Source organism: Aulonocara stuartgranti, assembly GCF_965226115.1.
Source record: "Aulonocara stuartgranti genome assembly, chromosome: 15".
NCBI lineage: Eukaryota > Metazoa > Chordata > Actinopteri > Cichliformes > Cichlidae > Aulonocara > Aulonocara stuartgranti.
This window is the reverse complement of record NC_138951.1, coordinates 18,353,603-18,367,241: the sequence shown is the minus strand read 5'-3', so window position 1 is coordinate 18,367,241 and position 13,639 is coordinate 18,353,603. Positions and strand designations below refer to the sequence as shown.

At 40.4% G+C, this 13,639-nt stretch overlaps 1 protein-coding gene across 1 annotated transcript; it reads right to left on the bottom strand.

Moving 5' to 3' along the window:
• Window positions 1–396: 396 nt before the first annotated feature.
• On the bottom strand, window positions 397–10,131 carry lrp11 (low density lipoprotein receptor-related protein 11). Its single transcript, XM_082507112.1, has 9 exons — window positions 9,339–10,131; window positions 8,411–8,568; window positions 6,750–6,891; window positions 6,476–6,601; window positions 5,824–6,015; window positions 2,315–2,482; window positions 2,179–2,235; window positions 1,998–2,090; window positions 397–1,909 (listed from the first exon to the last, which is right to left on the bottom strand). Exons 1-9 carry the CDS (start codon window positions 9,904–9,906, stop codon window positions 1,755–1,757), a joined length of 1,659 nt encoding a protein of 552 aa, XP_082363238.1. The 5' UTR covers window positions 9,907–10,131; the 3' UTR covers window positions 397–1,754.
• Between the last annotated feature and the right edge of the window lie 3,508 nt (window positions 10,132–13,639).

Genomic DNA, 13,639 nt, shown 5'->3' with positions numbered 1-13,639 from the left:
GATTCAGCCTTCAAGTTCTCTTCTCCATCAACAGTCGAGTCACTATACTTGTTGAAATATATGCTGATTCTCTAAAAGAACCAAGGTGGAACTGGCTCGGCACACCATCAGTAAAAAAGACAGGGCTGTGATAGAAATCCAGTTTTCTTCACGCCAAACCCTACACTGCGACAAAGTAATGAAAAGTTGGTTGTAAAGCAAAATGATTTTAAACGATTTTTTCTTGACACGATGGACTAAATGTTTGATTATCAAAATTCCAGAAATACAAGAGGGAGAGACAAATCTCTACAGATATGATGATCATCTCTAAATAAAATCGTTTTGGCAAATCCTGTTGTTAACATATATAACCCCGGTACTTTTTAATTATATAATAAACTTTAATATGTTACATGAAAGACAGCACTTTGGGGGAATACATTTATCAAAATAAATATATATATAGATATATGGAATACACTCCAATTATGTTGCCTTATTAGAGAAAAATACGCAACAAAATCATACAGGACTAGAAATTCACCAAAAGACTTTGCTATAGTTTTATATGATTCTGGCAAACTTTAAAGGAAACATATCATAATTTCCAGCCGCATAATATAACATTTTTGACTTAGCAAGAGTAGCTTCATATGATTCATAGTTCAAAATAATGCTTATTATTTTTATTTGGCATACTTGGCTTTAAAACAGACTATGCTTAAATTCAGGGGACTAAAGGTCAGCAGAAAAGCTCATGAGCAAAGCTTCGAGTGTTTAATTTTTCATTAAAAAAATAATGTTCATTAAACTTCACACTTTACCAAACTCACTCACACCCCACCTACTGTGACTCTATGCTCTACAGTCTGAGAAACACTGCTTTATTTTTCTGTTTATGCAAATATTTTATTACAGGCTGTGTTGAATATTTTGGCTGCCTGACCTTTGGGGACAAATTAAGTACACTCTGTTTTTCTGAATAGCTACAGGCCATAAACAGAAGGTTTGACAGGTGGGTTGGGTTTCTGTCCTCAGACCCATGAATGTCCGTGTGGCTGATGTGACCAAATTTGGAATATCTGCTCTCACTGACATCCTAAAGAACCAGCAGGAAGAAAAAAGGACCTGAAACAGCATTTAACAGAGTCTGAAGCCTTCTCGCTCACATATGCTGACCACATGATTAGACTCTGATTATGTTTGACATGAACATCCACCATTGCAAAAGTGTGTATATGTGTTTATGTACATGAAAAAAATCAGGTCCTATAGGACTGTAACAGGCACTCGATGCTTTTTGTGTCTGCCGTACGGCAATTTAATGGGATTAAAACACACAGCAAAAATATGGCACATTAAAGTCGCACAGAGGCAGAAATAGCGCATGTTTTGTGCAGTAAAATGAACATGTTTGTCTCAAAGTAACCAGTGTTTAATTAATCAGTTGTAATAGATAAGACAAGTGTCTATTTTAGTATCTGTATCAGAAGTAAAGGAGAAACGCTGATATTCCATCAGTGATTTTCTTAGGACATAAGTATGAATTCACAAGCATCTCAGTATGTTCGCTGAATCTATCAGCAGCTGATATACAGTGCCAGTCAGAGGGGATCGGTGTGGAGGCGTTCGGCAACGTTCACGGCAGCAGAGCTTTGGATCTTTCTAACAGGAAACGAGGATAAATTAAGAGACATCGAAGAAATGCAGAGTGCAAATTCAGAACGTCCTGGATCGGGCTCTGATGGTTCTTTTCTCGGGTCTCTGATTGGCTACAGGTACATGCCATTAATGAGGTAATCTGACTCCTCTGTAGTGAGGGGACGCGCTTTCTTCAGTTTGTGGCGGACGAGCCTGAGACGACAGCTGATCATGAGCAGCAGCAGGGCAGTGATGATTAGGCCAAGTGCCAGAGGAAGGATGGCACCTGGAGAAAGAAATGCGCCCCATTCAGAAAAGGTCATCGGATAGAGAGGGAAGAGCCACAAAAAGCAGACAGAAGCTCTGGGTCTCACCTGACTCTGGGACTGGGTGTCCTCCCATGACTGGAAATGGTTTGGAGATGGGGGCGTCACTCACTGCTTGGCTCTGGGTGGCTTTAGGGGAAGCTTAAAAAATAAAACCGCTTAGATGAGAAAACGGCTGACTCACAACACTGAATTATTGACATGTGTTTGATTCTTTGGATGAATATACCTATCTCAGTCTGCTTGGTGACTGGAGGAGCCACACTGGCAGGTCTGAAAGCTGGACCTAAAAGGTGTTCGTACATAATAAAGTCAATCTTACTACAAAATAAATCAATCAAAATGAATGTAAGGTGGGCTCTCACTTTTTTGTATGCATTCACTGACACAGTCCAACTCCTGGAGGAAGTTGTTGTGGTTTCCCTGGCAGCCTCCATACAGGAAGTGTTTGCACTCTCCCACATTTTGGTCGTAGTACCACCGTGGGAAGGTGCCTTTACAGGGTCCCACAACTGGAGCAGCAGCACATGGGTCTAAAGGAACAAGACACGGCCTTTATATTTAACACATTTAAATGATTCTTGCACAGCAATGACACCTGTTCAGAGACAGTAGTAAAAAAGCAATATCCTCTTTAGTGGCCAGCATGGGGAGACTCCTCCGGCTGGCAGAAGACTTCCAGTTGTGTAGAAGTCAGTGGTAACAGTCCTATGTGCCCTTGATCTGTGACCTCAGTAAACAATTTTATGGGCTCAGTCACCAGCTTCAGATCATAATGAATACAACAAAATGAGTTTATTTTGGAATGTATGCTAATTATTAGAGACAGGAAGGCTAACAGTAGTGTCCTCAGTTTCACTGTGCTGATCCCTCATTTGTCACATCGAGTTGAAAAAAATCAACAGCTCAAAGTTGAACACTCAGGTCGAGGCAGGAAGATGAAGTACATATTTAATACAGCCTTTCGTAGCTGGTGTTACAATTTTAATATCAAACTCTTCAACATTTGTCCTACAAATGGATTCAGGTAAATTGATTTTAGCATTGAATAATCAATATTAAATACTATTATGTAATAAAGAGATACTGTTACAGTATTAAACATACTGCCATATTAATAGAATGGCACACCACTCGAATAACCCTGACTTTACATCTTTGGGTGAATTCGGAAACAGCGAAAATGACTGTATCTGACTATTTTCAGTGTATTTTCTACTTAAACAACTTAATACTGACATATTAATAATTAAGCATAGAGGGGCACTACTACTGTTCACTGAGCCTCATCAGAAATGGTCTCAGTGCTAAGGTGGCTGTGAAGAAGCCATTCTTAAGGAAGGGAAACAGGGAGAAAAGGCTGATGTATCCCATATTACACAGAAACTGGGATAAAAGTCAGTGGCAACATTTCTGATGGAGTGATAAATCCAAAATGAAAGTATTTAGATTCAGTCTTTTTACTGCCAATTCAATAAAAGCGTAGCTTGACAGAAAAACACACAATGGAACACCATCAGTTATGACTTGGTCTTCACAGTGCCCGGACCTCAACATCATTGAAGCAGCGTGGGATTATCTTGACAGAGAACAGAACAAAAGAGGGTCAACATCCAAAAAACAGCTTTGGATGTCCTTCATGAAGCTTAGAGAACTACTCCTGAAGACTATTTACAGAAATTACAATAAAGTTTATCTAAGGGAGTTTGAGCTGTGTAGAAGAATAAAGGTACGAACTCTGTTTTGCTTTATATACTGTATTTCCATGTGTGCATGCATTTCTTGTTTTTCTAGCAAAAGATAAAGAAATGAAGGGTGACCAAAAGACTGCTGTTGACAATCTGCAGCTTTTCTATGTTTGATATCGGACATCAAACAAGCTTGGCTGTAGGACTGTTGCTTGGACTTTGTGTCTAAATAAAGAGATAAAGTGATACGGACATCTAAGATTACTTCGAGCCCTTCTACCAGCGACTTAAGATATCATCCAATGTCATCATCCACCTTGAGTGCAAAGGTCAAAGCCCTCTACACAACAGTGGATTAACTATTTTTCCTTTTGACTTTGAGCACTAAACAATGAGGTATCATCTTAGTTTCCTAAGAACTTGGACGTGCATTTGTCAAATGAAGAAAAGACTCCTGAGAATCCACCTTGAGCACAAAATATCTATAGTAAAACAGCAGTGTGGTCAGTGACATTCAGGGATCGGATGGCAGAGCGGACAGAGGAGCTTTGTTCCAGCACTCAGAGTGGATGCAGGCAAAGAGCTGCTTTCCCAGGGACCGCAGAGTGGCCCTGTGGCTTTGCCAGCATTTTGAGCTCCGTGCCATGACTCAGTGGCTGCCTACAGGCTCCATCTGCTTCAGTACCCAGACACACCAAACCCTCTTGGTCTCTTCACAAAGGGGATTCTGCACCAATGACACAAATTCCTGTATCCTACATTTTCATATTCTTCTGTTTCTCCTTTCCTAAACAGACTGCAATGAAGAAATGCTCCAAAGTGTGACTAAAGTGCTTTAAACACAGTTAACATCACCATTTTATATTAATTGCCTAAATCTGTCTAATAATGCGATAGCTGAGTACACTGTAGACATGGGCTTTCATCTATAAAGGTTTTGGCTGCACACTGTCTCAGTCGTGGCGTTGCCTCGTTGGAGGCTGGGACTACGCCATAAAACGACCTCTGTGATAACACATGCCAACCTATTTCTTCAGAAAATAGGTTGTACTTTATATTTCCTCCAAAATAAGCTTTATAGTCCATATGCTTTTTATTTCAGTGTCTAGCCCTGGACAACAAAGGTTGCCTTCCTTTCTGCTGTCCATGCTGCTAAGAATAGCTTCTTTATTTTGCTAAAAAAAAAAAAGCTTCATTATTGTAAAAATAGAAAGAAAAGAAATAACTATTAGTATTTTGTTGACCCTGCTTGCTTTACAGGTGAACTAATAACTTCAGCATCACTTTTAAGAACAGGCTAGCAGTTGGCCAATCAAACTTGGCTTACATACTGTTTTACTGGAGCCAGACCGCTGGCTGTGACAAACGACTGGCTCTAGTTTTAGTGCAGACGTCCAGCCCAACCAGTATTAATGCTAAATATTCCTGAAACTCTTAACTAATTACTAACATGAACTCTGTACAGATGTTGTGTTAACAGTTGGTTAATTTTTGCTTTAATGGAATTTCTTATGTTGGACTTGCGGCACCATCTTGTGGTTTACAGTGGTTATCATGATGGAGCGAACCCTGTCCCTATTTCAACTTCACTTTATATCTCTGCATCTTGTACAAAGGCTCCTTTTAAATAAGTGTTTTTCCAAGTACCTTGGAGCATGAACACCACCAGAGACGTTATAGGAGAGAGCCAAGGCACTCAAAGAACCCCGAATAGAAATTTATGGGAGAACTACTCATCGGCCGGCCTTCCTTGAGAGCCAATCAACAGGCAGTCTGGTGATTTATGAGCCAATTGAATTGTACTGAGGCATGTCCGCAAAAGACTTTCACAGTATGTTAACCGTGTGCTGGCAGGCATATCTGAACGTCATAGTAAAGATGTAGGAAAGCATCCTTATCATTGGTCTGGTGGGATGAACCAAGATGTCGATCATGTTGGCACTATGGACTGAGCCATCAATCAAGCCACACTCCTGTGAAACTTTGAGTTGGTGCTGCCGAAGTACAAGTTGTGGGAGAAAACATCTTTTTAAACCTCACTTTAATTTAAGTGCTTTTAAAAAAATCTTATCTGAGTAGTGATTCTATATTTGCTGCTTTTATATCCCCGAGAACATTAAAATGACAATTTTAAGATGCCTTCAGAGTGGTTTTACATGCTTTTACAAGGACTTTGACCTCTCTACCTTGACTGACTGAAGCTTCCTGCTCACTGGCACTTTGAGAAGGAGCCGCCTTGCTTGTGTCTTGCGGTGTGATGGTCTTTCTGGCTCCAGTCGGGAGCATGGAGTCGTCTTCAGCTTTCTTTGTCTGAGCGACAGGCCGCTGAGGGCTGGGCAGGTCCACAGCGTGGGTCACTGACTTTCGGCTGCCATCGACTAGAAAAAAACAAAAGAAGCCATCGCTTAAGGGAAGGTATGTTTATGGATTTTTGCTAGCATTTATATTGATGAAATGACTCAAATAATTTCAGCCTTACAAAAGACTTCTATTATCCACTCATCACATAAATATAATAACAGCTATTTTACTCACTGGTTGTAAATTTGATCTTTTAAGACAGCTGTACATTAGCATAACACATACTTTTTACAGGTTAATTGACCAACGGCTGTCTTTTTAGTCATGCTGGCTTCAGCTGAAACCTGAGTGAGTTCGGGCTTGTTCAGAAGCACACTGCCATATAAGAAAGTGTCGTTCTTGATTTATAAGAGAAAAGAGTTTTGTACTGAAATTAATTAATTTTATCTAGTATGCATAATCATTAAAAACTTTAATAGAAATGAAAATTGGATTCGTCTTCCAGCTCCAACAAAGTGAGTACTAGGTGTTTCCTACAGTTTGGGCAGAAGTCTTCGTCTGAGCGGTCTGGACAGTGCTGCTTCCCATCGCAGGCATAGGTGATGTCAATACAGCAACCGTCATCACACTTAAATTGGTAGTTTGAGCAGTGACCGGTACATACTGTGGGCACAGATAAGAATACAGTAACTACACATCTTCTCTCTTAAATGGTAAAGGAATATGTCACAAGTCACGCACCCTTTAGCGGTAATCAGTGCAGCACAAAGGAAGTTGCAGAACATAGATGGAAGTTTTGGTGATTCATTACCTTCTGCTTGGTGTTTTGGAGCCAGTACGGTGACAGAGATGTTATCGGAGCTCTTCTGTCCCGCCGTGTCAGTGACTGTCATCTGAAACGTGTAGACTCCTTCCTGGAGGCCACTGATCTTCAGCAAACCTGGATGTGTTGACTTTAGAGCACAAACAAAAAATACATCTCTGAAGCAATCAACTTCTAGACTTTTGTTTTGCCAAATTAAAAAAACACCTAGTGAGGACTTCTGTAAAACCGCACTGGGTTTTAAACATGTAGCAGTATATGCATCATGGATCATACATCCATCCTACTTACTTCTCTGACAGACTGGCTCAGCTCCACTGGCACAAGAACAGATACAGGAAATGTTCCATACCACATGCAATCAATCCTAGCAATGCACCACATCTGTGTAGCAGAGAAAATCTACTCTCTCATGCTAACGCTTTATTTTATCTTTGCACAATCACAACACTTACAGTCATACTGACGCCATCTGATCTTTACTATGCTGTTTATATTACATGTTTTTTTTGGCTTCCTACATGTTTTTAGCATTTTGCATTTTTGAATTGGACATATTTTTTGTTGTTAGATCTTACAACATTACATATTAAATGTAATTATTTCACTTTATTGAATTTATTTTTATTTGATTTTGACAAAATTTATTTTCTACTTTTCTACTTTAAGCTAATAAGGTCTACGTAAGGTCTATCTATTATCTTATCAATAAAAATCTGTACCAGGGCAGGATATACAATACATATACATAGTAATAAGTGTTGTGTTGTTTCTCCTTAGCCTTGATGATTTTGGTTTTGTGTGTTATTTTTAGCTGCAGAGTTTTGTATCTGACATCATTTGATATTTCTGTACTATTGTTATTTTTATGCCATTGTGCTGCAGTCAGAATCACTCCCCCCCCCCCAAGCATTAAAAGCAAAATTAGCAGAGCAGAATAACCTATAAAATGCTGAGACTGGACATCTTCTGACAGCATCACCCACTAGTTTATCTTCCAATTGTTTCATTTTCCCCATACCTAGGTTCTTAGATTTCATATTAGATTATACTGCAGAGATTTTTAGACCAAATAATATTTTCCATAACTTGGCCCATGAGTTTTATATTATATTACATTATATTATATTACTGTTGCCATACATAATTTTTAAGAGTTGTGCAACCTGCTATGAACAGAGAGTTGCTCTGTAATGAGCACTGTGTCAACATGGTTCTGTACTTTCCTGCCAATTGTTTTCATTGGGAGCTATTTTCTGTTAAAGGTAGAAAATACAGAAAATTAGTGGTTTTAATATTTACATAAGAACAGGAAAAGCTGTGCAGGGTGTTTAAAATCTCTTTAATGTTATAACCACAGGACAGTGTCTTGTATTGCTGCTTACCTAAGGGCAGTTTAGAAATAATAAGCTCTTTATTTGTGTTGATCTCTGCACACAAGCCACTCTGTTGACTTAACTAATGAAAATACCCAAACGCATTTAGCTTTCTGGGTATTCATATTGCAAATGAAAACATCAGAGACACCTGAAGGAGAGAACAATAGAGATGTATATATGTGGATCTTTAGTCTAATCCTTTGTCACCGCCATAGTTAGAGGCTTTCATCTACACCTGTATAGACTGTATTGACTAAGGCACATGCTGACCTTCATATTGATGGCTGTGTCTCCTTTAATCAGACTCCACTCATAGCGGCGGATCCCGTGGTCGTCCACGCTGTCACGGCCATCCAGCACAGCCCAATCTGTGGGCAGCTGGATAACCACATCCTGTCCAGCGTCACTGCGAGGAGGCTCATCCACGTCTGCAACATCAAGCACAGGTAGATGGAAAGTGTCCTCTACATGCCTCTTTATTTACTCTCTTCATCCAATTTTCACATTAAATCATGTTTGATTCTATCGCAGGCTAAAACATGATTAGATATTTTTTGTTTTTTATTCACATATATCCTTTTAATTCCATTGCTCACGCCCAAAGCCCCTCACAAAAACATCTGCTTCTATTCTCAGGAGGGCAAGGCTACAAACCTATGAGGCAAATCATTAATCCTCTCTACTGCATTATCTGGATAAGAAGCAGGTGCTAAAGGCTGGTTCTGCTGTTAAAGTCAGTTTCTGTCAGCTGTTACAAAGCTGACAGAAAAGTTTTTATCCTGTTTTAACAGCAGGGTTTCCTGGTGGGATTAAATAAAAAAATACAGTAAAGTGACAGAAAATTACCCAAATAAGGTTTTTGCCACAAACCTGAGGAAAATTAATAAATTACTTTTGGTATCTTAGCTTATAACACCTCATATAGAAGATTACAAAAGCCCATCCAATATGATCATCGGTGATCTAATTATAACATCATAATTCAAGAAATAATTGCTGTCATAACAGGAAAAACATCCTAATGAATAATAACTTTTTCAGCAACCATTAGCAAACATGCTATTTTCTATTGCTCCATCAATTTTACTTAAACATACATGAAGGCATGGACATCCTATCATTTTCTAAATAACCTATCAGTTATAAAACAGTTCTTAACCCAGTAACTAACACTGCGTGTGTCTGCAGGGTCTCCCACCTGCATCATCCTCATCAGGAGCTTCTTCTCCGGGCCTCCGGGCTGAGTCGCTAGATGAAACAGGGAGGTGTCCCTGCGTTGTGTTGGGAGTCCGGCTGTATGTCGTGAAGCCTTTCTGAGCCGAGAAGGCGCACACATTCTTACTCCTGTAGGTGCAGTTAAACAGGTAGCAGCGGAGACTGTCCCCGGGCTGCCTTTGGTCCTCGTGAAGCACCGCAACTGTGCAGTGAGGCTGGGAGCAGCAGGCGTGCACACAGTCCTTCCTGGTGTACACCCTGTCCGGGGCCAGCAGGAAGGTGGCTCCTTGCTCGATGGAGTCCTTGGCCCGGATGATGCGATCCCCCGCGGCACTGAAGTCGCCCACGCAGGAGTCCATCACTTCACCTGTCCTGTAGGTCTGGTCCTGCTGCAGCTGTTTGCGGAATTCCTCCAAGAGCTCCTCCACCCCGGATATTTTGGATTTCAAGTCCGATATAGGCGAAGATCGAGCGTCGATGCTGCCAAAGGTGAGCAGCAGCAGCAGCCCTACACAGGCGAGCAGCAGCCGGGGATGCTGAAGCAGAGCCATGTTGTTGATCACACAGTCAGACGGCGTCTCCCTCTGCCTCCGGCTGGCCTCCCGCTCATGAAACTCCTTCCCGGCACAGACGGCCTTCCTACATTAAATATATCCCTGTTAATATCGTTTAACGCCACTGCTAGGCTGAACAACCAGCTGTAACCGTAGAGCCGCGGAGCTTACAGTTCGTCCTTCGACTGTGCTGGAAATCTGCTGTTGTCATGGTGAGGGGGAGTCGGCGATGGCTGCTGACGTCACGGGGATGAATAAACAGGACGAAAAGCAGCTCACCTGTTAACTGCTCTCATCCACCGGCGGGGGCTGTTTGAGTCAGTGTCGTATATTTTTAATTAATCTATCATGTTAAAATAGTTTTAAAATCTAAAAATCTTTTAAAATCTTAACTAATGATGATTTGAATAAAATAAAAGACATAAAATATAAATAAATTCAACAAATACATGGAAATAAGACTTCCCATCTCTCCTAAACATTGATTAAATCTTTACTATCCCATACTGCAATACCTGCATTTATTTATTTTATATTTTTGCTCATTAAAATTTTAATTGAATTATGAATGTAACTGTTAGATTTTATATTTTCATGAGTTTTTCCTTTGTTGAATTATCAAGTGCTACTAGACTCTCCCTGATATTATTAATAGTGAGTGATAGTAAGTGTAGCCTTGTTATGGATTGTTGGAAATAGTATTTGTATTCTGTACTTAGTCTGTGGGGGGGGGGGGGGGGATCACACAAGATTTAAGGCCAACTTCAAATTATACCTGTTAACTTTTTAAATATCTTTAATTCTACAGTCTGGTGTTTATTTGCTTTCCTATATTTGCATATCTGTGTATAAACCTAGTTTAATAGGCAGTGCTTGGTAGCAATGTCCCCTTCAAAACTGTTTATTAACATATTACGATGACTACTTTGTACCTTATTGCATAATATTAGATAATTTAATCCAAACCAATGCATTGTGCAATAGAGTTTTGGTATTTTAACTGTTCCTAAAATGAGATCCAAGTGTGCTCCTCAGGGTGCTACTAAGATAAGATAAGATAACCTTTATTAGTCCCACACGTGGGAAATTTGTTTTGTCACAGCAGGAAGTGGACAGTGCAAAAGTTATGAGGCAAAAATTAGAATACAATAAGAATAAATACAGTACACAACTGTACAGAATAGAATAAAATAAAATACTATATACAGTAGAATAAAATAAAATAAATATACAATAAGATAAAAATAGAATACAAATACAAATACTATATACAACTGAGTAAAAATACAACGATGACAGAAAGGATTATTGCACTTAGTATTATTGCATATGTATGGATGTGTGTGCTTGATCAGTTAAAGTCTTTATTATGGAGTCTGACAGCAGTGGGGAGGAAAGACCTGCGAAATCTCTCCGTCCCACACCGTGGGTGCCGCAGTCTCCCACTGAAGGTGCTGCTCAGTGCTGTCACAGTCTGCTGCATGGGGTGGGAGATGTTGTCCATCAGGGATGACAGCTTAGCCGCCGTTCTCCTGTCACTCACCACCTCCACTGGGTCCAGAGGGCATCCTAGAACAGAGCTGGCCCTTCGGATCAGCCTGTTCAGTCTCTTCCTGTCCCCAGCAGAGATGCTGCCGCCCCAGCAGACCACGCCATAAAAGATAGCAGAAGCCACAACAGAGTCATAGAATTTCTTCAGGAGTGGGCCCTCCACTCCAAACGACCTGAGTCTCCGCAGCAGGTACAGCCTGCTCTGCCCTTTCCTGTAGAGGGTGTCTGAGTTATGAGTCCAGTCCAGTCTATTGTTCAGATGAACACCAAGGTACCTGTAGCTGTCCACAGCCTCAATGTCCATACCTTGGATGTTCAGTGGTTACTAGTTACTGTGTTGCTGTTATTTGGAACAAGCTGCCGAAATAGCATTGAAAGAGTTTTATTCTCACAGTCTTACAGTTAACGATGCTCTCCGAGTGTGTGTTAAGTTTTGTTTTCATTTCATTCAAGCTAACAGTAGCCATTGTCGGGCTACAGTTTATTTCTTTTGTTAATCTTTTAATAACATTGAGTTAACATGTAATAAACTATTCTATAAAGATAAAATTGACACTGGCATACGAAGGCCATAAAAACATGCAAAGCTTTGAAAATGATCTCTGTAACATATTAAGTAGTGGAGTAAACATACAATAATGGTGAAATGTAAGGTAAACACAATACGGAAATAAGCAGAGAAATACAGGGAGTAATAATACTAATAATAATAATGGATTGGATTTATACAGCGCTTTTCATGGATCCATGGATTCTGTCCGTGTTTTGATCTGTTCACCATCAACATTGCGTGCAGCAGCAACCACAGCCTCCCAGACACTGTTCAGAGAGGTGTACTGTTTTCCCTCCTTGTAAATCTCACATTTGATGATGGACCACAGGTTCTCAATGGGGTTCAGATCAGGTGAACAAGGAGGCCATGTCATTAGTTTTTCTTCTTTTATACCCTTTCTTGCCAGCCACGCTGTGGAGTACTTGGACGCGTGTGATGGGGCATTGTCCTGCATGAAAATCATGTTTTTCTTGAAGGATGCAGACTTCTTCCTGTACCATTGCTTGAAGAAGGTGTCTTCCAGAAATTGGCAGTAGGACTGGGAGTTGAGCTTGACTCCCAGTCCTACTGCCCGAAAAGGCCCCACAAGCTCATCTTTGATGATACCAGCTCAAACCAGTACTCCACCTCCACCTTGCTGGCGTCTGAGTCGGACTGGAGCTCTCTGCCCTTTACCAATCCAGCCACGGGCCCATCCATCTGGCCCATCAAGACTCACTCTCATTTCATCAGTCCATAAAACCTTAGAAAAACCAGTCTTGAGATATTTCTTGGCCCAGTCTTGACGTTTCAGCTTGTGTGTCTTGTTCAGTGGTGGTCGTCTTTCAGCCTTTCTTACCTTGGCCATGTCTCTGAGTATTGCACACCTTGTGCTTTTGGGCACTCCAGTGATGTTGCAGCTCTTAAATATGGCCAAACTGGTGGCAAGTGGCATCTTGGCAGCTGCACGCTTGACTTTTCTCAGTTCATGGGCAGTTATTTTGCAACTTGGTTTTTCCACACGCTTCTTGCGACCCTGTTGACTATTTTGAATGAAACGCTTGATTGTTCGATGATCACGCTTCAGAAGCTTTGCAATTTTGAGACTGCTGCATCCCTCTGCAAGATATCTCACTATTTTTGACTTTTCTGAGCCTGTCAAGTCCTTCTTTTGACCCATTTTGCCAAAGGAAAGGACGTTGCCTAATAATTATGCACACCTGATATAGGGTGTTGATGTCATTAGACCACACCCCTTCTCATTACAGAGATGCACATCACCTAATATGCTTAATTGGTAGTAGGCTTTCAAACCTATACAGCTTGGAGTAAGACAACATGCATGAAGAGGATGATGTGGACAAAATACTCATTTGCCTAATAATTCTGCACTCCCTGTATATGATTCATATAGTAAGTCCTAACTTTTTATTGTTAACATTTTGTTTTTCTAAATGAACGACCTTTCCTCTAGATGATAAGTGCAGAAATTACTCTTTTGGAACAGAGGCAGTGCCTTTTTTATTCATTTTGAAAAAAACAAAACAGTTATTTGTGTTTAATTTACTATGGAGAACAACTTTCATTATCAGCCCCCTGCTCCCACATTTAGAGTGAATTGTTGAAGAACACTTCTAACACAGTTCC

Bases quoted from the DNA above. Each gene is read 5' to 3' on its own strand.
- lrp11 (XM_082507112.1), bottom strand. From the start codon at position 9,906: ATGGCTCTGCTTCAGCATCCCCGGCTGCTGCTCGCCTGTGTAGGGCTG. The intron at 2,483-5,823 runs GTAGAGAGGTCA...TTGTTCCTTTAG, and splicing joins GGAAGCTTCAGTCAGTCAAG to ACCCATGTGCTGCTGCTCCA. The intron at 1,910-1,997 runs GTGAGACCCAGA...TTCTTTCTCCAG, and splicing joins ACACCCAGTCCCAGAGTCAG to GTGCCATCCTTCCTCTGGCA.